Source organism: Erpetoichthys calabaricus, chromosome 10 (assembly GCF_900747795.2).
Source record: "Erpetoichthys calabaricus chromosome 10, fErpCal1.3, whole genome shotgun sequence".
In the NCBI taxonomy this organism is placed as follows: Eukaryota; Metazoa; Chordata; class Cladistia; order Polypteriformes; family Polypteridae; genus Erpetoichthys; species Erpetoichthys calabaricus.
The window spans coordinates 34,633,152-34,657,048 of NC_041403.2; the positions used below are offsets into that span (position 1 = coordinate 34,633,152).

Consider the following 23,897-nt stretch of genomic DNA (forward strand, 5'->3'; position numbering starts at 1 on the left):
TCCTATACTGTTTACAGGATAATAAAGTACCGGACAAGGAAAACCTGCACGTTTATTCTGTTCATAACAGCCCGTGTCGCCGGATGATAATTGTGTTACATAAATAACCAGCCATTTTGTTATATCAAACCGATTTTACAACATAGTGAAATAAACACGTGTGCAAATAGTGCATTCTGCCGTTCTTTTTAATTATCCTGTGGGAGGGAAAGTCAATAACTGTTTGAATTAGTGGGGTTTACTTGTATGTTCATTTAGTTTATCGTGGAATTAAATTAGTCGTAATAATAATAATAACAGGTAGGCTGGGTTGTGACAGAATTTTAAAAAACTACAAATGATATCAATTTAAAATCCAGTTAATAAAAATGAAAGACTTCTCTTTGCTTATGGGTATTTTTACGCAACTTTAAGTAATTCCCTGCTTATGTTTCAACTTTGTGAAAAGACACTGAAAATATATATATTTTTAATCTGCGTTGCAATTTTTTGAATAGATGCTGAGTTCGCTTTATAAAGTTACGTTTCCCATAAATAACCTACACAGTCCATAACCTTGCAGTATTCATCTTTCGGATATATTCACACAAGTTAATAGTAGAATGTATCATTAATAAAAGTGTCTCCTGACGTCAAGTATTGGCTATTATTTAGAAATACTGAAGAAGGAATGGATTTTCTTAAATGTTTGTCAGCGTTTACGCATAATATGAAGAACAGTTTATAACGCAAATCCACTTTCACTGTAGTTCGTGAGTCTGCTAAATGCAGATGCGTTGTTCTTTCTACTGTTCCATTCCTTCGGCTGTCTACGAGTACCATTTATTCAGTACAGTAATCCTAACGAGTTTAAGTGAGCACCTTAATTTGCCTACAGTGCCGGCGTGTGCGCTGTGATTGGCTGAGGTGCTGCTGACGTCAGATCCCACACCGCCGCCTCCTCCTCCTTCTCTCCGTCAGTCATCATAACACCCCTTCCCAACTCCCCCGTCCCCTCATCCCCGAAGCCCCTGATTGGTAGGCGCTTTGCTTGTAATGAGTAAACAAGGCAGGAAGGAAAGGTTTGAACTTCACAACTCAACACATCACCCAGAGAGGGGATAGCCAGACACAACACAGAGGAGGGGGACCGTGCTCTGCGAACCTGAAAACCGTGACAATTCACTTCAGACCAATGTGAGAAAGAAACAGCGGGGATTTACCGACGTTTTAGATATAGTGACTTGTAACACGACGTTGATTTGGGTTGCCCTGGCATTTTTTTTTTCTTTTTGTAGCATCTATAAACATTGACATAAATAAACACAAATCAGACCTCCGGTTCTCAGCCGGTGGGAGAAATTGTGTAGCAAGATTACGCTCCAGATCTGGAGTGCGGATGTCTTATCAGACTGTCTAAGGCCAGATGCTGGGATGACTTCCACTTGCCGGTGTTTAAAGTACTATGCTTTTAGTCTTTCCGGCTGAAGTATAATTAACAGAAGCATATTGTGTTAAATGTTCGTAGTCTGAGCCTGAAAAGTAGGCTGGATTTTCAAAATTTCTGTTGTAGTGAGATTTGGTGTCCCCCTTGCGTCCAGGTGGTCCCCCGGTAGAAGCCGAGTCCCCATTTACGCCGCGCAGTGCTGACATGCTGCCTAAAGTAGAAACGGAATCCCTGGGACTGTCTCGATCGCATGGGGAACAGGGGCACATGCCAGACAACATGCAAGGTAAGGAGACTCGCTTGTCGTTGATGAATATGACGAATATGCAGTCGGCGGTGTTGCACGGTGTTTGCGGACTATCAAATGAAATACAAACAGGTCGTCTCAGAGAGTGTATCTTGGAACTTGAGCTGTCTGGTAGAGCTGCGTTTTGCTGCTTGCATTAGTCCGCGTAGAGACAGATGGTCTTGGTTTGGAAATCTACAAGGGAGAAACTTCGGTATACATTTAGTATGGACGGATGATTTGAAGAGGTAATCGAAGGAAAATAAGATGACAGCCTGAGGAGCAGAGCGACACAAGTAGCGCTGTATTCCCTCAAGTTTCTTTTTCGGATTTTAAACACATTTTTGCAATGCGCCCAAAAATGCGATCATAGACGTAGTCGTCGCACACTCCATCGCTTTACTCAGTCCGCAAGCACAAGGCAATGTACTTTTAAAGAAAATATAATTATAATAAGTAAGAGTTACTGAAGTTGTTTAAATATATTAAAATACACTTTACGTTTATAACAGCAGTGAACGGACAGAAAATGTGCAAATCTCGAAAATAACGGTGAGGAGTATCAAACATGTCAGTGACCGCGAATTATAGACGCTTGCTCTATTCATCTCCGTGTGAACGTGTAAATACAACCATGGAAACTGTAACAAAATAGTCATAACATCTGTAAAATTTACAGTATTAAAAATGAAGTTAAAAACACTCCCATTTCTTTTTTGTTTCAATTTTTTTAAAAGAAATCGTGTTATTATATTTGGAGACAATTTGTCTTTTTCCGTGCAACATGTTGCTGTGCTTAACTCGGAACAAGCAAAAGTGCAGAATTACGACTCTGCCAACATACCTTGAAGTGATCGTACAGTTAAAGTTCATCGTGTCCAGGAGTGAAGCCAATCACAATCTGAGACTTATAGGAAATAAGCCTTTCGTTTGTTCTGTTTAAGGAACACCGCGATACCTCATTAAGCATTTAATCTTCTATCAAATAAAGTTCAATTATTATTATTACTACTACTGCTACCACTACAGGGGTCCAGGGTTTGTTTCAACCCAACTGCCGATCCTCTCTGATTGCTTCTGGCTTTCTTCTAACATTCAGTGAATGAACCTGTGTTTGAACATGGGTTTATTATTATTATTATTATTATTATTATTATTATTATTATTATTATTATTATTTAATCGGTAGTAGTTGTCATTGCAATAATAATAGAACATCAGTAAGTGTGAAATTTTAGAAAAGCATTAAAACTGGTGTTTAATTCTAAAATTTGTACATAAAACATTCTCGCCTAGGAAATTTTCTTTAAATTGCTTTTTAATTTAAATCCTAAGGGATGGTTAGAGACAGGTATGATAATAGCTGTAGTGAGCCTGAACACTAAATCCAAAACTTTTATGTTGATATGAAAACCTAAATTATCGATGTCATTTAACAGATAAAGTAACACCGCTCTATCTATCTATCTATCTATCTATCTATCTATCTATCTATCTATCTATCTATCTATGAACATGCTGTAACTCTTTTCAATAACGCATGAATGTACAGCGGGACATGTCAAAATACACAATACAGCCTTCGCGTGTAGGAACTCATCAAGGAAAAGAATGAAAGAAAGCGTTATCTCTTAATCTCTGAATAATCATCTCTTTCTCATTCATTCGATATCACTTCCTAATCATATTATATACTTGATTGAATGTTTAAAAAGTTAATTCTGTATAAAGTTTGCAAGGTTTATGTTTAGCACAGATTTGCTGTAAACTCGATTTTAGACATAAACCTGCACTCAAAACCAAACTAATAAAAGTAATACTTGATTTTGGACAAAAGCTAAGTCTACAGAAATATTGCGCTTTCTTCTTACAGTTCAACACATCTTACATCAAGGATGTCGATGGTCAGTTGGAGATTCATAAAATTTAATTACTTAGAAAGCTTAATAATGCACGTGATTGTTTATTAGTCAAATATAAAAATCATTATTACAAATAACAGTGCTGATCCATATGTTGTGTTTTTGATTAAGCGATATTTAATGAACGTACCAAGTCTACTTACTTTTTAAAGTTAATTTCGTTATTATGACAGTTGCGGAGCGGGAAGTAAGCCACCAATTCATCCCACACAGTTGGGGTCCGGAAGCGTTTAAAAAGCGTTTAATATTCTGTTAGTTTTTTAAACCTACAGAAGGTAAACGTACCTCTAAGGGCAGGAGAAGAGGCGCGCAACGGTAAGTTGTGCTTAAGATTTTGCAACAAATTGCATTGCCTTAATTGGATTTTTGATGTCAGATGTCAAATTAAGCGTCATATATAGTAATTTAAATTATATATTATATATATATATATATATATATATATATATATATATATATATATATATATATATATATATATACTTTAAATTTTAAATTACGCTGACGTTTTCATTAATTACACACAGTGACTATTTTTTAAAGGCTGTTTTTTATTGGAGGAGAACTAGCCGTGTGATAGCGATCGGCACAAATACAAACAGCTGAAAAGAAAAACATATATTGTAGGTATGAATTTCTTTGTTGGTATAGTTTCTTTTAATTGTAATCGCAGCAACAGGAATATTTTGTGTGAAAGTATAGAACCATATTTAAACGTTTTGAACCTAATTATTGATTTTCTTTTAAATAAAGAGGTATGTTTTTTTTTTGTCTTAGAGATTTCATTGTTGGATGCATACTCTCTTTCTGTGTGTGTGTTTTTTTCAATTGTAGGATATATCATGAGATAAGTTATCGCCAGTCACGTTATATCTCTTTTAAAAAGTAACGGAGAGGTCTTCGTGAAAATAAATAAATGAATATATGCACACATACATAAAACGGATGTCCAAAATATTTTTAGATTTTTTCATTGTATGGCAAACAAAATTTTCTGAGACCGCGTGTTGCTTTAAATTCAGGTGCTTGTGTACTGAATGGAAGTGAGGTGCATGCTTTGATTTTACTGAAGTGCTCCGCGATGTGGATTATTGAAAATAAGGGGTTTTCGTACGTATAACTATTTGTTGCTTTTTGTAATTTTTATTGTAACGCATATACAGCAATAGTTAGAAGCTGAAAAATATAACACGATGTTAACGTCAAGTCTTTTTTTTTTCCTGTATTTTTTCAGCTCCCCAGTTTAAAATGATGGACTATTCTTACGACGAGGATTTGGAGGAACTTTGTCCAGTCTGTGGAGATAAAGTTTCAGGATATCATTATGGCCTACTTACATGTGAAAGCTGCAAGGTTTGTATTTTTTTTGAGTCTTTCCAGTCATCTGTCTGTTGAATCAACAAACAGCGCGTAGTTACAGGAGTTTGCAAGTTAAGTAAATGTGGTCTGATTTTAGAGGGTTTCTGTTGCTTTTACTACATTTGGAAAAAACGACTGTTAGGGTCACTCACTTAATATACAGACATGTTCATTTTCTAAATTAACCCGTTTATATATGTATATATGAAACATTCCATATCTATCTATCTATCTATCTATCTATCTATCTATCTATCTATCTATCTATCTATCTATCTATCTATCTATCTATATTGTTTCTGTGTTGTGTTGTGTGTATATCTACATTATAGCAATGACTAAAGGATTCTTGTTTTGCTTTTGCCCTGCATAAATTTGACTACAATATTATTGAATCTGTGTGTGTGTGTGTATATATATAAAAGTATAAAAAGTCATTTTAAAATGAGCTTTACAATAACTATTTTGTAATAATTCTAATTTGACATCTGATGTGTGTTCCTGTATAATCTTTTCATAGATTTAAATATTCATACACACACACACACACACACACACACACACACACGCACACACGCACACACACACACACACACACACACACACATATATATATATATATATATATATATATATATATTCTATATTTAAGTACTCTATTTCTCTAAATGATAAATCTACCTTATGTAAGTGTGCACTATTTATTTTCCATATACTATTTATATAGTATTACTCTTACCTAATTTTGTTTTTTTTTTCAATATAGCTACTACTTTGCCATGTTATAAAGCATTTTTGCTATATCACTTGTATGAAAATGTGCTATAGAAATAAATGATGTTGTTGTTACTTTACACCATCTTTTCATGTTGTACATACACACTGGATCATGTGAATTTTCTTCAGGAATACTGTGTATCTATCTATCTATCTATCTATCTATCTATCTATCTATCTATCTATCTATCTATCTATCTATCTATCTATTATATAGTGCCTTTCATATCTATCTATCTATCTATCTATCTATCTATCTATCTATCTATCTATCTATCTATCTATCTATCTTGTTTGTATACATAATAATGCTTCAAGTAAATATGGGTAGAGTATTATTGAATATATTTTGCTTTTGTTACTGTATAAGGAAAAAGGAATTTAAACATTTTTCTTTCAAAATGACTTTCACAATGATCCTTTGGTATTAAATGTAACTTGACATGTTATACCTCTGTTGCTGTATACACATACAGTATATGTGTATAGTTCTAGGTACATGTATATATGTAAATGTACAGTATATAAATATACAAAGTTATGTCTGTATGTGTTTACACATACCCACACCCGTTTTGACTCGTACGAGTTTTCTTTTCTTTAATTCTTTCTGCAGGGTTTCTTCAAGCGCACAGTTCAAAATAACAAGCGGTACACGTGTATAGAAAACCAGAGCTGTCAGATTGACAAAACGCAGAGGAAGCGATGTCCCTACTGTCGATTTCAGAAATGTCTCAGTGTTGGAATGAAGTTGGAAGGTAATAATGTGTGTGCTCTTTTTACATTTGCCTCCAGGCTATAGTGGGATATGAATACATCATATAATATACATAAGAAATAAATTAGTTATTGGCAAAAGCTGACTTGACTAAAAAAGGATCTTGGTAAATATTATTTAACTGCACTGCTGTTTAGTTCATTTTCCTGTCTTTCTCTATTGATGCTGGCTTGGGCCATTCTAGAAAGCTGCTTAGTAATCCAGATAAATGAGATGTAATTGTGAGTTGCTGTAGGGCTAGTTTAATTAACATTTCACTGGCTGTCATATCTTGGATTTTTTTTCTCCTTTGATTTATTTTTATTCATTAGCAGCAGGATATGTAGTATTTCACCAACACATGTAAATGTTTTTCTTTAATTGTTGCCAATACAATTTACAAGCCATATAGAAATGAAATAGAACCTTTTTTTTTTCTTTGGCTGTTCATATATTTAGTCATAGCTCTGTAATTCCTTTGGCTGATAATCAATGTGTGAATTTTAATTTACACTTTTCATAGCCTCAAACCAGAATAAAATGTCATGGAAGTGCAATACTACTGGCATAGCTTATCTATAGATTTTTTTTCCAAACTCAAATATTTACAAAAAAATGAATATTTTCAACTGGAGGCTTCACCACTAGTTGTGTCCCTAAGCCTTTGGTGATTTTGAGTGTTAGTCATTTTTGTTTTCTTTTTCTTTTTTATGCTCCTACAGATGTATGAAGTGTTGTAACTCTAAAGTGCAGACACCAATAAACATTTTTTCAAGGGTTTATGAATATAAAAATTTACTAAATTGTAATTAACAATTTATTGGATTTGTTCAAAAATCATAACTAAAACAATATATTAGTTTTTTGTTTTTTTTTGGCATTTCTTTTCATTGCATTAACAAGTAAATTAAACTGGTTTGTCAAAAACTGAAAGAAAAATCCTGAAAATACACATAGAGCTGCGGGTACAGAGCACTCCGTCAGGGTTTAATCCTCCTCACGTTGTACTTTAGGTAGATCTCCTTTTTTTTTTAAACTTATCCAGTAGGTTGCAAAGTGGAAAATATTTGGATAAAAATGTCGTAGATGCAGGGTTTTTCCTCTTCCTTGTAGCTGACTTTTTGTTTATAAAATTGGAATATATTTTTCAAGTTCAAAAGGAATTGGTAAAACACACCCATAGTTATATACATAAATTATAAAAAAGAAGGAAATGTACTGTGTGCCAATGTTTCGCCCAAAATAGCATTACGCTGGAGAGGAATGTGTATATATACAGTGTGAACTTGTTGATGCTAAGCTACGTGTTTAAAATCATTTTTAAGCAAACAATTACACATGTTAAACCTTTACTCTTCTCGGTTGTGTTATTGGAACTTGCTTTTGAGCTTCTTTAATTACTGCGCCAGGCTGACAGGATTATCAACAGAAACAGACTTTTTGTTTTTCTTTTTTTTCCTTTCTCTCCCTTTTTTTTGTATATCTTGACAGACGTAAAGGATATCTTTCAAACAATTTTGTCCAGGACTAAAAATGACATCCTTCCCTTTAATATTTTTTCTCTGGTAGTTCTTTTTTTAGCAGGACCATGTCCGGTCTGAAAGCACTGATTTCTTCTTTCTTTATTAATATCTTATATATGTACAGTATATCCTGTATATCCTGTAGTGCAGAATGAGATCACGTCAATGAACCATTTACCCACACCGAGCTTTTATCATAATTCATTGAAATACAAAGATATGCGAAACATCAATATTTCATCAAAAACATCTATGTACATACTGTGTATGTAACACTATCTCCACTTGATTCCGTGGTTATAGCGCCTAACCAAGGGAAACGCTATGAATGACAAAAGTCAAAAAGTGTGAGGGGCTTAGCAGTGTCAAACTCACATGCACACACCTACACACACATATGTACACTACACGGGCAATACATTAGGACTCTGAACATGGCCTCCTGCCTTGTGACTCACACAACTGGGATGGGATGCACCCTCTCAAGACCCTATAATTAAATAGCAGGGTTACAGAGGGGAGTATGAAATGAACGGCTTCTGATTCTACTATATGTGTGAACATTAACTCAGGGTGAGTTTGAAACGTCATTCTGTTTGCATTGTCAGCTTTTATTTTTGTGTTGTAAAGGTACTAGTAAAGATACTGTTATTAATAAGCCTGGGATAGCTTCAATATGTTAACAACCTACACATACATATCTATATATATATATATATAGAGAGAGAGAGAGAGAATACAGTATATACCTCTATATACACATACTGTAATGATGGAGTCACCATAAGGCTGTGTCAGAATGCATCTGTGAAGGAAGAAATGATTAAAGGGTAAGACCAAGGTGAAGAGGAAACAAGGTGGAGGACACAACATTTTAGCAGCATGTGTATGTGTGTGTATATGTACATACTGTATACTGTATATATATATAATATATATATGTGTGTGTGTGTATGTATGTATGTATATATATATATATATATATATATGAATGTATGTATGTATGTATGTATGTATGTATGTATGTATGTATGTATGTATGTATTTGTGTGTATGTATATATATATATAAATATATATATGTGTTTGTGTGTGTATGTATGTATGTATATATGTGTTTGTGTGTGTGTGTATGTATGTATGTATGTATGTATGTGCAGATCCTTTCCATATTGAAGCTAAGACAGGCTTGTTAATAACAGTATCTTTACTAGTACCTTTATAGCACTATATATATATATATATATATATATATATATATACTCAAATGAGACTAGTGTAGAGTCACCAATTAACTCAGCTCTATATTTAAATTTGTTAACTTGTGTTTCACTTTTCTTATTTTTTTGCGTTAAACCTCTGTATTTCTTTTTCTTTTGATTATGATTAAATATACTTTGCATAATTCCTTGAAATATCTAATAATAACCATAGTTCTGTTATACTACTAAATGTATTTTTTATAGCAAGCTGGTAAAACACTGGGAGGCGGAGAAGTCATATACAAAAAAAAATATTCAGTGTTAAAATAACACTTAAAGTGCATATGTGAAAACAATTTTAACTTACTGTACATACACCTTCTCATTTAATTTAAGAGTTTTTATATCATAAATATATCATATCATATATATATATATATAGGCAAGTAAAGAGTAAATATTAAAAAAAAACATGTATATATGTATAAATAAAAACATGTATTTAATAACATTCTGTTAATATAAAAATATATATTTACAATACACATACAGTGAGTAAAAACACTTTTAAAAGTTCACCAGCTTATCAGTTCAAAAGTTCATGAGATAGATAGATAGATAGATAGATAGATAGATAGATAGATAGATAGATAGATAGATAGATAGATAGATAGATAGATAGATAGATAGATAGATAGATAGATATTGTAATTGCTTCATATTATGCAGAAGCCTTAAATAAATGTGCAACTGTATCCCCTAAAATAAAAAGGCTATGTTGTGTGTAGTAGTAAATAAGAACTTAGTACTGTAAAGTAGGGCTATAGTTCATAGTAAAATTTGAATGGCACCCCTTTATATGTAAAACGTATACAAGCCATACTTGTTTATTTTTTTAAAGAGGCTGAATCTTCTTATGCACTGTAGAGTGATAATAATAATAATATAAAAGATATGTGCTTTGAAAAAGACAAGCAAATGGATATCTACAGAATGTGAAATTTGGATTAAATTTTAATTTGCATCTGCAAACAAGCCTGTGTGGCATGCTTATAAATAACTGTGTTTAATTAGGTACATAACAAAATATAGCCAAAAGATGTATTCAAATCTCACATGCCGGGTCAGATCTAATTGTGTTTTCCCCAACGGCCTAACTATTAGTTTTCATTCCATAAATTACCTTGTTGGCTGAAATCATTAATAGCTAAGACCTTACAACAATGTATAATGGATACACAGGGTTTTGTGATAAATTTTTAATGCTACACTAATCCCTAAGATAAAAAGCTCCAAACTTAACCTCCAGCAGAATACTCAGCGGTCTCCTTGTGTCATGGAGCTGTCAAAGGTTCCTTTTTTCGTGTAGTCACCATTAGCCAAGGCGGGCTTGGTGAGAATTTCTCGATGGTCCCTTAGATCTGCTCGGCGGTGACAGACACTGCTGTGACAGAGACCATTAAAATTACTCCCAAGGCAGCTGTTGAACTGGATTTGTTTTAATTATTTTTAATTCCAGAGATATTAGAAGCCATAACAGTATCACTGGGCTCAGAATCAGCTCTCGTTTTTCACTTGGGAAATGGCTCTTTGGAACTTCCCCTTCCCACGTGCCAACCGTGTGCGAGAATTTTTAAACTCAACTGCCAACAGAAAAGAGAAATAATGAAGTTTAAATTATTAATATGCACCCTCACTGTTGTGAAAATGAACCTCTGATTCTGACTGCGTAACCCTGAATTTATAGACTTGCATCTTCAGTTTGTTGACTGTACTTTATTATTTCTATAAATGTGTTTACTGGTGCCTTTTGGTAGAACCAATTTATTCAGTTTATGAAGATCAAATAGTCTGGAGCCAAGTATCTATAAAATTACAAAACCATTGTACTCTAAATTTTTACAGGACAATGATCTTCTCTCTGCATACAATAGCTTGGCACAGTGTACATTTAATAATTGACTTAGTAAAATGTCCCATTAGTGTTTGATAATTTTATAACTAAAACCTATCTATCTATCTATCTATCTATCTATCTATCTATCTATCTATCTATCTATCTATCTATCTATCTATCTATCTATCTATCTATCTATCTATCTATCTATCTATCTATCTATCTATCTATCTATCTTGTCTGTCTGTCTCTTTAAGCCCTAAAATGAACAACTTTGCTGTTCATATACTGTGCCTTTACGTAGCTTTATATGCAGAGCATATCTGGACTCTCTAATAATGAATGTCACCACTAAATGTGCCTGCTGATGATGCTGAAGTTAATTTGGGTTATTCTAAATCATATCAACACATAGTGTGATCAGAGTAGCAAAATGGTGTATACATGATTTGAGCCCTGGTTTAATTTGTAGCAAAGGTACCATGTCTGTAACATTTTCAAAATCCCCTCATTTTTCCCTTGGAAGATACAGTATATATGAAAGGCACTATATGATAGATAGATAGATAGATAGATAGATAGATAGATAGATAGATAGATAGATAGATAGATAGATAGATAGATAGATAGATAGATAGATAGATAGATAGATAGATAGATAGATAGATTACAATTGTTTTATTTTGTTACAGCAAATGCTTCCTACTGTAAATATCATTTATTACTCTCTGTCTTCATATGCAGTTATCTTGCTATTAGCTGTAGGTGATCATTTTTGTGACTATAAACATTTATTTTTTTAATCCAGTTAAGACAGAACTGTTGTTCTTTCTCTTCAAATTTCTATTCATACCACTAAAATACCTTATATTTTGTAATTTACCAGAAAATGACTTGAGTTTTAAAGATTTCCATATTCATACCCCACCTATCTAGCACTAACCTACTGTTTTGTACTGAAGATGCAGCAAACCTATAGATGTAAATTTCATTTAGCATTATTAACAGCCTGACGTCCAGTCCAGTATTGGTTACTACCTTTTGTCTGTTACTGCCAGGACATACTCCTGCTTATCAAAGCCCTAAAACTGAATTATGTAGTTAGAGTAAATAATTTCATAGAAGGGGTAGAATGGTGGCACAGTGGTAGGACTCTCGTCTTGCAACAATGAGGCTGGGGCTCATGTCCTGGGTCCTCTCTGCATGGAGTTTGCATGTTCTCCCCATGTCTGCCTGAGTTTCCACTGAGTACTCCCACAGTCCAATGGTTAGGTGGACTGGTGACGCAGCATTGTTCTCCGATATGTGTGTGTCTGAGTGTTTGTCCTGCGATGGACTGGAGCCGTGTCCAGGGATTGTTCCTGCCTTGCACCTGATGCTTGCTGCAATAGGCTCCAACCCCCCCGCTACCCAGCTCAGGATAAAGAGGGTTTAGAAATTTAATGGATTTAATCAGTTAATTTGTAACAATTTCCTATTTATATACTGTGTCATATATAATATAGTCACCCCGAGGCTTGTGCCTTATACTTCACAAAAACAAGATTTTTGTTCAGTTCCTGCCTCTGACTGACTGAATGACTCTGAATAAGCCACTTATCCTGTGCTCCAGTTGTTAAAAAATATGTCAGTACCAGCAATGTGCATGGCTCCTTGGTGAAGGGACATATGTAATATTTAGTGATGTGAGCCCATCTATGGACTGGCATACCACCTAGTGAACAAAGCTAACAGAATAGGCAATGCCTTCTTTTTGAAAGAATAACAGAAACTTTGGTTCAGGAAGAGATGAACAATCAATGGATGCTTTGATAGCATTTGAATAACACACCTGTCTGCATCTCCATCGCTTTTCAGATCAGTTTGTTTGTTTCCAGTAAATGTCTTGGCCTAGTGAAATCACAATTCCCTCCTCTCATTTTCTATGTCATCCCAAGCAAATCACTTTACCTGCCATTTTTTCACATGGTAGAAATGTGGAAACGCCAACAAAAAAAGGTTTTATAGGTTGGTTTTATTTAAAGTGTCAGCTAAATAAACTAGTGAACTCATGCTTATAAAAATTTGCATTTACGGCCCACTTTAAAGGAATTCTCCACCCATTTTTTTTCTTTTTTATGTTACTTACCCCATGTGTTTTGTAGTGATAAACGAGAAAAATTTTAAATGTTATGTTTTCACGGAGAATGATGATAAAAAAAAATCTATGATGGAATACAATCCAATGGTGATCAGCTTTGAATAATAGTAAGCAATGTGAAAAATGAAGAAAAAAATAAAAAACCTCATGTTACTCGTGTCTCATTACAACATGCAAAACATCATAAACGGAAAACACATGGAAATGACTTTTTGAATTGAAGATCCGCCTCATTCATTGGTCAGGAGTCCTCTCTTCACTTCAACGTGACTTCAGTTTCCTGTTTAGATATGCACTGATTTTTCCTGAAGTACCAATTTAACACATTATTTACCCAAAAATGCATGCGTTTTGCATGTTGCAAGCATACAAGTGGATAACTGACATGTGGATTATGCAGGACAAGTGCTGTGAATTTGTTTTTTCTCTTTCCACATGAACGTTTTACACATCGTTTTCCATTGAACAGCATGGGTCACCATTGGCTTGTATTATGTCGTAAATTTGTTTTCATCTTTGTCCTCCATGAAAATATAAAATTTGAAAGTTTTCTTAGTCATCCCTACAAAACACAGTCGGTTAAGTAGATAAGTAAAATAATATTATTGGATGGAAAATTCTTTTAAGAGTTTCTGTGCTTTGAATGTTACTTCTTAATTATCCAGCTACTAATTTAGTCTGAAATTTACTTAAATAAATACAATAAAAAGGTCAGCATTGTGGCATTTTGGTTACTTCCAGGAAACTAGGTTTCTTTTATGATTAGGTCAATGCATGTGTGCAGTTTGCATGATCTCTCTGTGTCTGTTTTTTTTTTTTTTTCTACCACTTGCCAAAAATGAACTGTTTAGGGTGATTGTGGACACTAAATTTGCAGTCTGTATGTGTGTATAAGTCTTGCTAGGTGTCCTAATGCTAGAAGAATATCTCCCATAACTCTAAACAGGTCCAAGAGTGGCAGAATGGAAAGAACTACATTAAACATTTTATCCGTCCACCCATTTTGCAGCTGGAGTATCCAGAAAAGTAAGATAGAACTGATGGATCGATATTTATTGAAAACTGAAATGCAGTATAATAACTTGAGAATTGCAGCACATTATCTTTTTATAACTTATATATTTCTAATGATTTTTCTTCCAGCGGTGAGAGCCGATCGCATGCGTGGTGGACGCAACAAGTTTGGACCGATGTACAAGAGAGACCGAGCTCTAAAGCAACAGAAGAAGGCCCTTATCAGAGCCAATGGACTTAAAATAGAAGCCATGTCTCAGGTGATGCAAACCGCACCTACAGATCTGACAATATCTTCGGCCATCCAGAACATTCACTCGGCTTCCAAGGGTCTACCTCTGAATCATGCTGCCTTGCCCCCTACAGATTATGACCGAAGTCCCTTTGTGACCTCTCCAATTAGCATGACGATGCCACCACATGGAAGTCTTCAGAGCTATCAGGCTTACAGTCATTTTCAGAGCCGCACTATCAAATCTGAATACCCTGACCCTTATACTAGCTCTCCAGAGTCTCTCATGAACTACTCGTACACGGACACTTACCAGACAAATTCCCCGCCTAGTTTCCCCCATCTAATAATCGAACTTTTGAAATGTGAGCCAGATGAACCACAAGTTCAGGCAAAAATCTTGACTTACCTACAACAAGAACAATCAAGCAGGGGGAAACATGAAAAGCTTAATACCTTTGGCCTTATGTGCAAAATGGCAGACCAGACCCTCTTTTCCATTGTCGAATGGGCTAGGAGCAGCATTTTCTTCAGAGAGCTTAAGGTAAGGGCTTCTGCAATGTTTCACTTAAATGTTTTCTGATCATCCAAGCAATGAGTAAATGCAACAATGAACCTGCAATGTACCTGCTGTTTTTATACTACCTACTGTATTTCACATATTTAGATCTGCTGCCTTCAGGCATGAAATGAGGCCTAGCAACTCCATAAGGATGTGTCATTCAGGCTTTTTTATAATACAGTTGCAGTGAGAAAGGAAAGTAGTAATAATAATAGCCTTCTGACTTGTATTGATAAAGCATACATCCATTTACTATAAACCATAGACAAACATGAATGTTGTACACATGACACATTTGACATGAGCGATACTTTTTTGTTAAGTAAGGGAAACATTTTTGATTTGTAAGGAAAGCCACTTGCCAGCAAAATCAATGAACTTTTTAGATATTCTTCTTGAGACAAAAGTCTTTGCTAATTTCACATTAGCGCATCTTCAGAATTACATTCAATATATTCCTCTATCCTTTGACTGTTTTTGTTCAAGCTTTGCTGTGCTATCTATCTATCTATCTATCTATCTATCTATCTATCTATCTATCTATCTATCTATCTATCTATCTATCTATCTATCTATCTATCTATCTATCTATCTATCTATCTATCTATCTATCTATCTATCTATCTATGTACACGTATTGTATACTCACACACACTTATCTGCAGTACATACTGTATATAGAAAGCGTAACATTCTGTGACATTTTCAAGCCCAAACTTCAGCCAGAGCTTGTCTGGCTTTTTTGATTTTTGTGCTCCCTTCATTCATATTGTGGTTTGCCTATTTTGGTGAATTTTGAAGTGAAGGTGAATCATGTGTGCATGTCATTCTCTGAAATAACATACTGTACCTTACAATGTTTCAGTGTATGACATTCAGATTTATAAAAAACATTACTGGATATACTCCAGGGTGGTCAGTTGCCCCCAATTCTTCCACCTGTTTGTGCTCTCTAATTGAAATGACTTGAAAAAACTGCATTCATGACAGCAATCCGAATGTAGATCTACTGACAATAAATTAGCAAATCAGAAGAAATTGATGTTTTTCTGCATGCTGTATCGATGAAGGTATTGCTCTACTTCCGTACTTTATTAAAAAAATTATGCTTTCTGCAACTTCTGTATATACCCTTTTATTAGGTTTGCAAATTTAAGTACACTTTCCAAGTGTTTTATGGTGTCAGCTTTATTAAGTATTTAAGTTTTACAGCAAAGCTACAGTAAATATAAAACCAAATTTAAAATTATAGTGCGGTTACAGTATAATAACAAGGCTAAACAAAGCTTAATATTATTTGCCGAATTAATATACTTTGAATTGGGATGTTTTTTAAAAGCACACAAACAAAAGATAGACCATACTGGTTGCTATGTCATTAAAAACGGTCATGTAGAAAAGAACTTAGTTCTGTGTCTTGTGGTTATGATGTTAATAATTAGCGTTTGTCAAAAGTCAACTCGTTCCACCAAACTCTAGTCCGTTTACTAGCTATCAATGTGCTGAGCACAGAGTTGTTAATACAGAATAGTGTAACTTAGTGTACTCTTTCCAAAACCTTCAAATGCATATATATAGTCATCCATCTATTTTTTTTTAGAGAGATTATCCAGGGCAAGGTTACAGGGAAGCTGGTGCCTATCCCAGCATGCATTGGACGCAAGGCAGGAATATTCCCATGAAAGTGTGCCAGTCTGTCACAGGATGACACATATGGGCTAATTTAACAACACTACTTCACCTAACCTAACTGTCTTTGGATTGTGGGAGGAAACCGGAGCACCCGGAGGAAACCCATGGGTCTCCTTACTGCAAGGCAGCAGCGCTACCACTGCGCCACCGTGCCGCCCACATACATATGTCTACGTTTACTGTATATATATATATATTTATATATATAATATGTGTGTGTGTGTGTGTGTGTGTGTTGAGACATGAGGCAGGAACCAGCCCTGCTTATGACATATGTCTGCCCAAGGGATAGCTGTATTTTCTACATGCCTCTGTAAATGTTATTTCTACATGGGTAAAATACAAAGAAGGATAGAAAGAAACAACTTGCTGTTCTTTGCATTTTTTGTTAAATATTTTTAAACAATTCTGAAGCTTTTACTGAACCTTTCTTTTAAAAAGTTTTTAGTCATCTGCTCTCTTATGTTATGTTACATTTTTTCTCACAATTAATTTACACAATAATTTATTCTTTGTGCATGATTTTAGCCAATCTATCTATCTATCTATCTATCTATCTATCTATCTATCTATCTATCTATCTATCTATCTATCTATCTATCTATCTATCTATCTATCTATCTATCTATCTATCTACAGTATCATGATATGTTAGTTCATCTATGAAACTTTCATTGTTTTTCTTACGATTTCATTTAACAAATAGTAGATTTCCCTGTGACTTACTAGAGTGACAATGTTTTCATGATATTGCTAGTAAGTGATTTCTAGTACTTTAAAATATCTTTTGCAAAAATTTTCTTGCAAAACTTTTGATTTCAGGGCATGAACAAAACAAAGCATGCCTTTGGTAAAAAAATCATTTTTTATTTCTTTTCAATGTATTTAAAGTAATACAATCATTCTACTGAATAATTCTATTACAATAGCACTTTATCTGCTTTACTTCTTTATTGCTTTCAGTTATGCTCATATGCAAGTCTTTTGTTGTTCAGATAATACAGAATTAATTCACAATGTTATAAGTGAAGTTTCTGGCCTTCACATTTTCTGTGTAAATTTGTATGCTCTCTCTATTAAAAGCTTCAGTACGATTCTATTTTTATAGAAATTCAAGTAATGAAATATTATTTAAAGAGAGTCAGTATATAGAATGGTTAATTTGTAAGCCCCTACTGAAGTTTTATAAGCTACAGTTCATAGCTGAGAGATTAATAATAGGGGATGAGACAATGTGGTTGTGGATACTTTTGTAATAAATCGCTTTCCAAACTTCAGCCTAAAATATGTTCTTTTTCAAAAGACTTTTTTCAGCAAGCAACATTTTAATTTGTGTGGTTGGTGAACTGAGCACAGAAGCTGGGACGACACACACATTCTAGAGGCTAGCATAGCTGCAGAGTAATCTGGACGGCTATCTGAACATTTGCTCATGTTACCCATATTGAGTATTGTTTTTGTAAGAAGGGGAGTTTTTTCAGATTAATTTGTAATCTACGCATAAGTCCAGCACTTTAAAATGTGCTCCACCCTTACGCCTTCTATTCTTCTGTGCTTATAATTATGGATCAAATTCTGTGACCTTGTGATCACATTCCACTTCACAGAAATACACACAGAATGAAAGAAAATATTTCATAATAATATAATAAGCAAGCAATATAAATATTATTATGGTTATAAATATTTATACGAATAAATTCAGTTGAATTGTGAATAAAATGTGGATGAGCGTTTCATAGTTATAATTACACATCTCGGAGGTGTTGGAGCTTTAGGATACAGTTATCTAATCTTATGTGTAGAATAACACAAAAATAATTTTACTTCACTTTGCCCACTTGTGAACTTCATTTTGTATTTATGAAATTATTGAATTATACAGAAACTGGCCATGAATAGAGAAATTGTCATTGTGCATTTTATTACTAGCTGTGTTCCCCCAGGCATTGGATTTTAATATTATTATTATTATTATTATTATCAATGGATCTTCCCTTTGCCATGATTTGTTCATGTTAATCACTGAGATTCATTTCTCTTTAAATGTGTGTTAAAGTCATGTGATTTATTACTTGTACTGTACTCGTATTGTCTTATAGTTGTATTTATATCTAGCTATGGTGAAGTTGTACTTGGTGAAGAGTGTTGCAAGCAAATCACTTACATTGAATAGAATAAAACTGAAATGAATTGATTTGAACTGAATAATTTCTGTTGTGTAAAGCTTTGTAAGTGGCAAAGAAGACAAAAGTCTGTTCTGATCTTTTTCTAGTCCAAATTTTGAGACAAGAAGAACTGAAAGAGTGCCGTGGACTGAATGACTTCTCAAGGCACTCTGTGTGTATAGTCCTAAACTTCTCAAAGTGAAATATAAAAAAGGATACAAGTACTTTATGTGCAATTGAATTATTTGTGCTGCTGCAAATAGACAACAGTCAACTGCTACACCAGTAAATGCAAACTATTATCTGTCTTTTATTTTTATCTTGGCTAGTTACATATTATATGCTTTTTATTTCTTGCTCCTTGTTATTCACACCAACCCCTTTATAGTGGAGAATTGATTTAATTTTTGTTTATCAGAGTTTTTTTATATGTACAAATGTCGCCATCTCGAAAAGCAAAAACACATTGCAACATGTTATTTTAAGTAGAAGGTTTTCTCTTTGACCAAAGATCTTTTTTTGCTTACTTTATTTAAAGCCATGCTGTAGTCGGCCCCTCTTTGTTAGTTGGACGATCGTATCCTGGGTGGATCGTTTTCACTTCTTTTGAAGGAAGTAAATTTCATTTTGTGACTAGCTTAGTACAGGCTTCCAGAAAAGCTACAGATAGATAGATAGATAGATAGATAGATAGATAGATAGATAGATAGATAGATAGATAGATAGATAGATAGATAGATAGATAGATAGATAGATAGATAGATAGATAGATAGATAGATAGATAGATAGATAGATAGATAGATAGATAGATAGATAGATAGATAGATAGATGGTGATAACCTTATAACAGCTAGATAGTCATAGGCTTATTATAGATGTAATAATATGATAAAACAATATTAAGCTCTCTATGCTGCTAAGCCTGTCTCCCAATAAAATTGTGAAATATGGATATGTCCCTCAGTAATTCCATGTCTGTGTCATTACCTTCACAATCCCCGTACTCCAATCTTTCAGGTCCTAATGTGATATGGAAGGTGATATAAAGAGACATGTATGCACATTAGAAACTGACAGTTAAGTAGAGAACTACATGTAAGAGATATTACTGTGCCATCCCCTATAAGCTTCAACACTACACGATTACCCCCTGGTCTGCAATGAAAATATATAAATTTATATACAGTATATAGTTTTGCTCCTGTGAAAAATGTTACATGTTTTTTTTTGTCTTGTAACCCGAAGATGCTGAATTGAATCCAAGTCTGATAAAAGAATTCTTTCATCACATCCCATTTTTCCAAGTTGAAAATTTAAAATGAAAAAACACTTTCGGGAAAAAACATAACATATTTTTTAAAGGAACTATTTAGACTTGGAAAATGTATAAAGTATGCATATAGTTGTTTTAAATGTAATTATTACGTACAAAAAGTTGTCACAAAGATGTGTAGCACTTACTTGATTTTGGGTTGTTTCCACAAATTAATAACAAGAATGAGGAAGACTGCAATTTTCAGTTCAAATGACAAATGTTCATGCCATTAAATAAATGTAACTTGTTTTTAAAAATCTTTTTTTTTTTTTAATTGCAATTAATTCTTTAATTTTTTGTGCAGGAGGATTTTGGTGCAGACCGATGTTATTTCATTGCATAGAATAAGAAAATAAAAAAGCATAATATATTTTGATGAGCCTTATCCTTTAATGTTTTTCTTTGCTTTGAAAGATGCTAGCACTATACACCATTTTACTAGATGTGGAGTACTTGAGTAATCGACAAAACATAAGAACAAAAAGAAATTATGCAAGTGAGAGGAGGTCATGCAGTCTGTCGAGTTTAATTTGCTACCAATATATTGCCATCAGACAACTGTCTCCGATGAAGTTACATTAACTGGAAGTTTGTCATAAGTTCTGCAGAACCACGTTCCCATTTCCTGCTTGAGTTTATTTTTCCTTAGTTTCAATCACTGTCCTCCACTATCGTATAGGTTTAACTGTTTTACTTGGACTCGGCTAGACTAACTTTATTGACACTGTTGAGTATTTTGAAGAGCTGGATTAGGTCCCCACAGAGCTAATCCTGTTCATGACCAAAGAGCCTTAATTCCCTTAGTATGTCATTATAAAACATGTTCAGCCTCAGCCAGTACTTGGATGTGAGACTATCTAGGAAAAGCTTGGGTTGCTGCTGGAAGATCTGCTATGCTATGTTGTAGATCCCAATGTCCCAGTGCAATGCCTTCGGATGAGATGTAAAGCCGCGGTCCTGACACTCTGTTGTTGTTAAAGATCTCTGGACACCCTTCATAAAGAGTGGGGTGTATCTCGATGTCCAGGCTAAATTGCCCTCCATAGCTTTGTCATTCTGGCCCCCAAATCATCCCCTGTGTCTAATTGGCTATCTCTCTCAAACCTGTAGTACTAGGGTGTTGTACCGTGTTAGCCATTATGAATGTAGAGAAAGGTGTCATTTTGCTTGGCTTTTCTCTCAAACCTGTTAGTGAGTGTACTGGCACAAAATGGCTGCCATCACAGGGACATGCTGCAAATTGGTGTTGCTGAACTGGCTCCTCACTCTCTGTTTAAAATGATTTGAGTAGTGAGAAAAGTGCTATATAAATGTAAAGTATTATTATTACACTTGTCCTGGAATACCCATGATTGCTCTTCTCTCAATAGCTTCTTGTGCTGCTATGCCTTTTTATTTGGGGGAACAGATTTTACACTGAGTCTGAATACTCATTACAGAGTCTGAGCATAGCAATCCTTGATTCAGGTGTTTTCACATTAGAGCACTATGGTGACAAAGTAGTTTGAGTTGCTATTCTGTAGATCCAGAAAATGCCTGGTTGTTTCCTGTGTGTAGAGTTTGCTCATTGTCCTTGTATTTACATGGCATGGATTTACTTTTGGGTACTTCTATTTTCTTTCAACATCATCAACTAAATGAATGTAAAATTAATTGACATGTACTCAATTGGTGATTCCAAGCTGAGTTTGTGTGGGTGTGTGAGCACGAAAAGGCCCAGGAGTGAACTGGCACCTTATCCAGGGATGACGTATGCCTTGTTCCCAGTTTATCCAGAATAGGGTCTCTCCCCATTAAATCATAAATTGGACTAAGTGGGTCTAAGAAGGTTAAGTATGTTTTTATATTATGTATTCTTAGCTTTTCTTTTTTGGCCATATATCTTAAGGGATGTACGTTTCCGGTGCTATTATAGCATTTAAGGCTTCAGATGAATATTTGCACATCTGGGCAAAGAAATATAAAGCTCTTGAAACTCAGTCTAAATGAAACGAACAAATGGCTCAGGCACCATTCTAAGAGGAGCAACCTGTTACAAGTAAATAAATGAGGACTGGAAGCAACGAGAACAAGAGAGCCACTAAGAACACTGTTGCTTAGCAATATAAAAGAAAAAGACTCGCATGCAGACATCAAGCAAAGAGGAATAATGCCTTGAATCTGCCTTAGGGCACAAAACCCACGATGAGCAGGAATTGTCACTGGTAATTTACAGTTTAGGGGAGTTGGCTGGCTGGTAGATCTAGGTACAGTACCTGTCCTGGCCACTACCTGCACCAAGTTTTACACCACATTATATATTTATTTATACATTATGTATTTATATATTTTATATATACCGTATATGTGTATATATATATATATATATATATATATATATATATATATATAGTTGAAATAGTTTTACTGTCAAATAATGCAAAGAGTATGTGACACGTGTTTCGCCCTAATTCTGGGCTCATCAGGCGTACACACTCTACTGCACTCCCTCTCGGGAATCGAGCCTCGACGTCAGCGCTAGAGGCGAAGCCCCTAACGTTGCGCCACGGCGTGTGGTTCGATTATTTGACAGCATGTAGATCGGGGTAATTACATTCACAGCATTCGTAGTCTGAATCACAATCTGATTGTATGGGTGGTTACCTACCAGGTAACACTTGTGGTTGGTCAGCAAGTCGGCTAACATCCGCCACGATGCCCTCAGTTGTGAGAAGCAGATCATAGAATGGTTGAAATAGTTTTACTGTCAAATAATGCAAAGAGTACGCGACACGTGTTTCGCCCTAATTCTACCCATACAATCAGATTGTGATTCAGACTACGAATGCTGTGAATGTAATTACCCCGATCTACATGCTGTCAAATAAACGAACCACACGCCGTGGTGCAACGTTAGGGGCTTCGCCTCTAGCGCTGACGTCCGAGGTTCGATTCCCGAGAGGGAGTGCAGTAGAGTGTGTACACCTGATGAGCCCAGAATTAGGGCGAAACACGTGTCGCGTACTCTTTGCATTATTTGACAGTAAAACTATTTCAACCATTCTATGATCTGCTTCTCACAACTTAGGGCATCGTGGCGGATGTTAGCCGACTTGCTGACCAACCACAAGTGTTACCTGGTAGGTAACCACCCATACAATCAGATTGTGATTCAGACTACGAATGCCGTGAATGTAATATATATACACATACAGGGTGAGTTAAAATTATGTTAACACTAATGGATTATTTGTATCTCGACCACAACTTTCCAGATTGATGGATAGGTCGTGGTGGACCATTGCCATGGCCTCCACACTCCCCTGATTTGACACCCTGTGATTTCTGGTTATGGGGTATGGTGAAGGAGTGTGTGTATAGCAAGAAAGTTTGTGATATCAATGACCTGAAGGACAGAATACGGACTGTGGTATCACCTTTAAATGGTGCTGTTGCTCGTTGGTTTTTGTGCGTTGAACATGATGGCGAACAGGTTGAGACATTCCTATAAATTATCTTGCACGTATGAAGTATGTTTTGTTAATAAATTGTTTCTGCCATTCAAATGTTAACATAATTTTAACTCACCCTGTATATATACATACATACATACATATATATGTGTTTTTTTCTTTTCCTTTTCATG

General features: G+C 34.7%; 1 protein-coding gene across 4 annotated transcripts in view; it reads left to right on the plus strand.

Annotated features, from left to right (window-relative positions):
• Nucleotides 1–23,897, plus strand: part of nr5a2 (nuclear receptor subfamily 5, group A, member 2) — a 204,680-nt gene that overhangs the window by 4,775 nt on the left and 176,008 nt on the right. For 2 of the 4 annotated variants that reach the window (XM_028811054.2, XM_028811055.2), the window contains exons 2-4: nucleotides 4,869–4,987; nucleotides 6,387–6,528; nucleotides 14,432–15,078. In XM_028811054.2, the coding sequence (XP_028666887.1) occupies nucleotides 4,869–4,987; nucleotides 6,387–6,528; nucleotides 14,432–15,078 (908 nt within the window). Of the gene's footprint in view, nucleotides 1–1,043; nucleotides 1,177–1,552; nucleotides 1,713–4,868; nucleotides 4,988–6,386; nucleotides 6,529–14,431; nucleotides 15,079–23,897 lie in introns of those variants that run through there. The other 2 variants (XM_028811051.2, XM_051932897.1) reach the window with 2 other exon arrangements.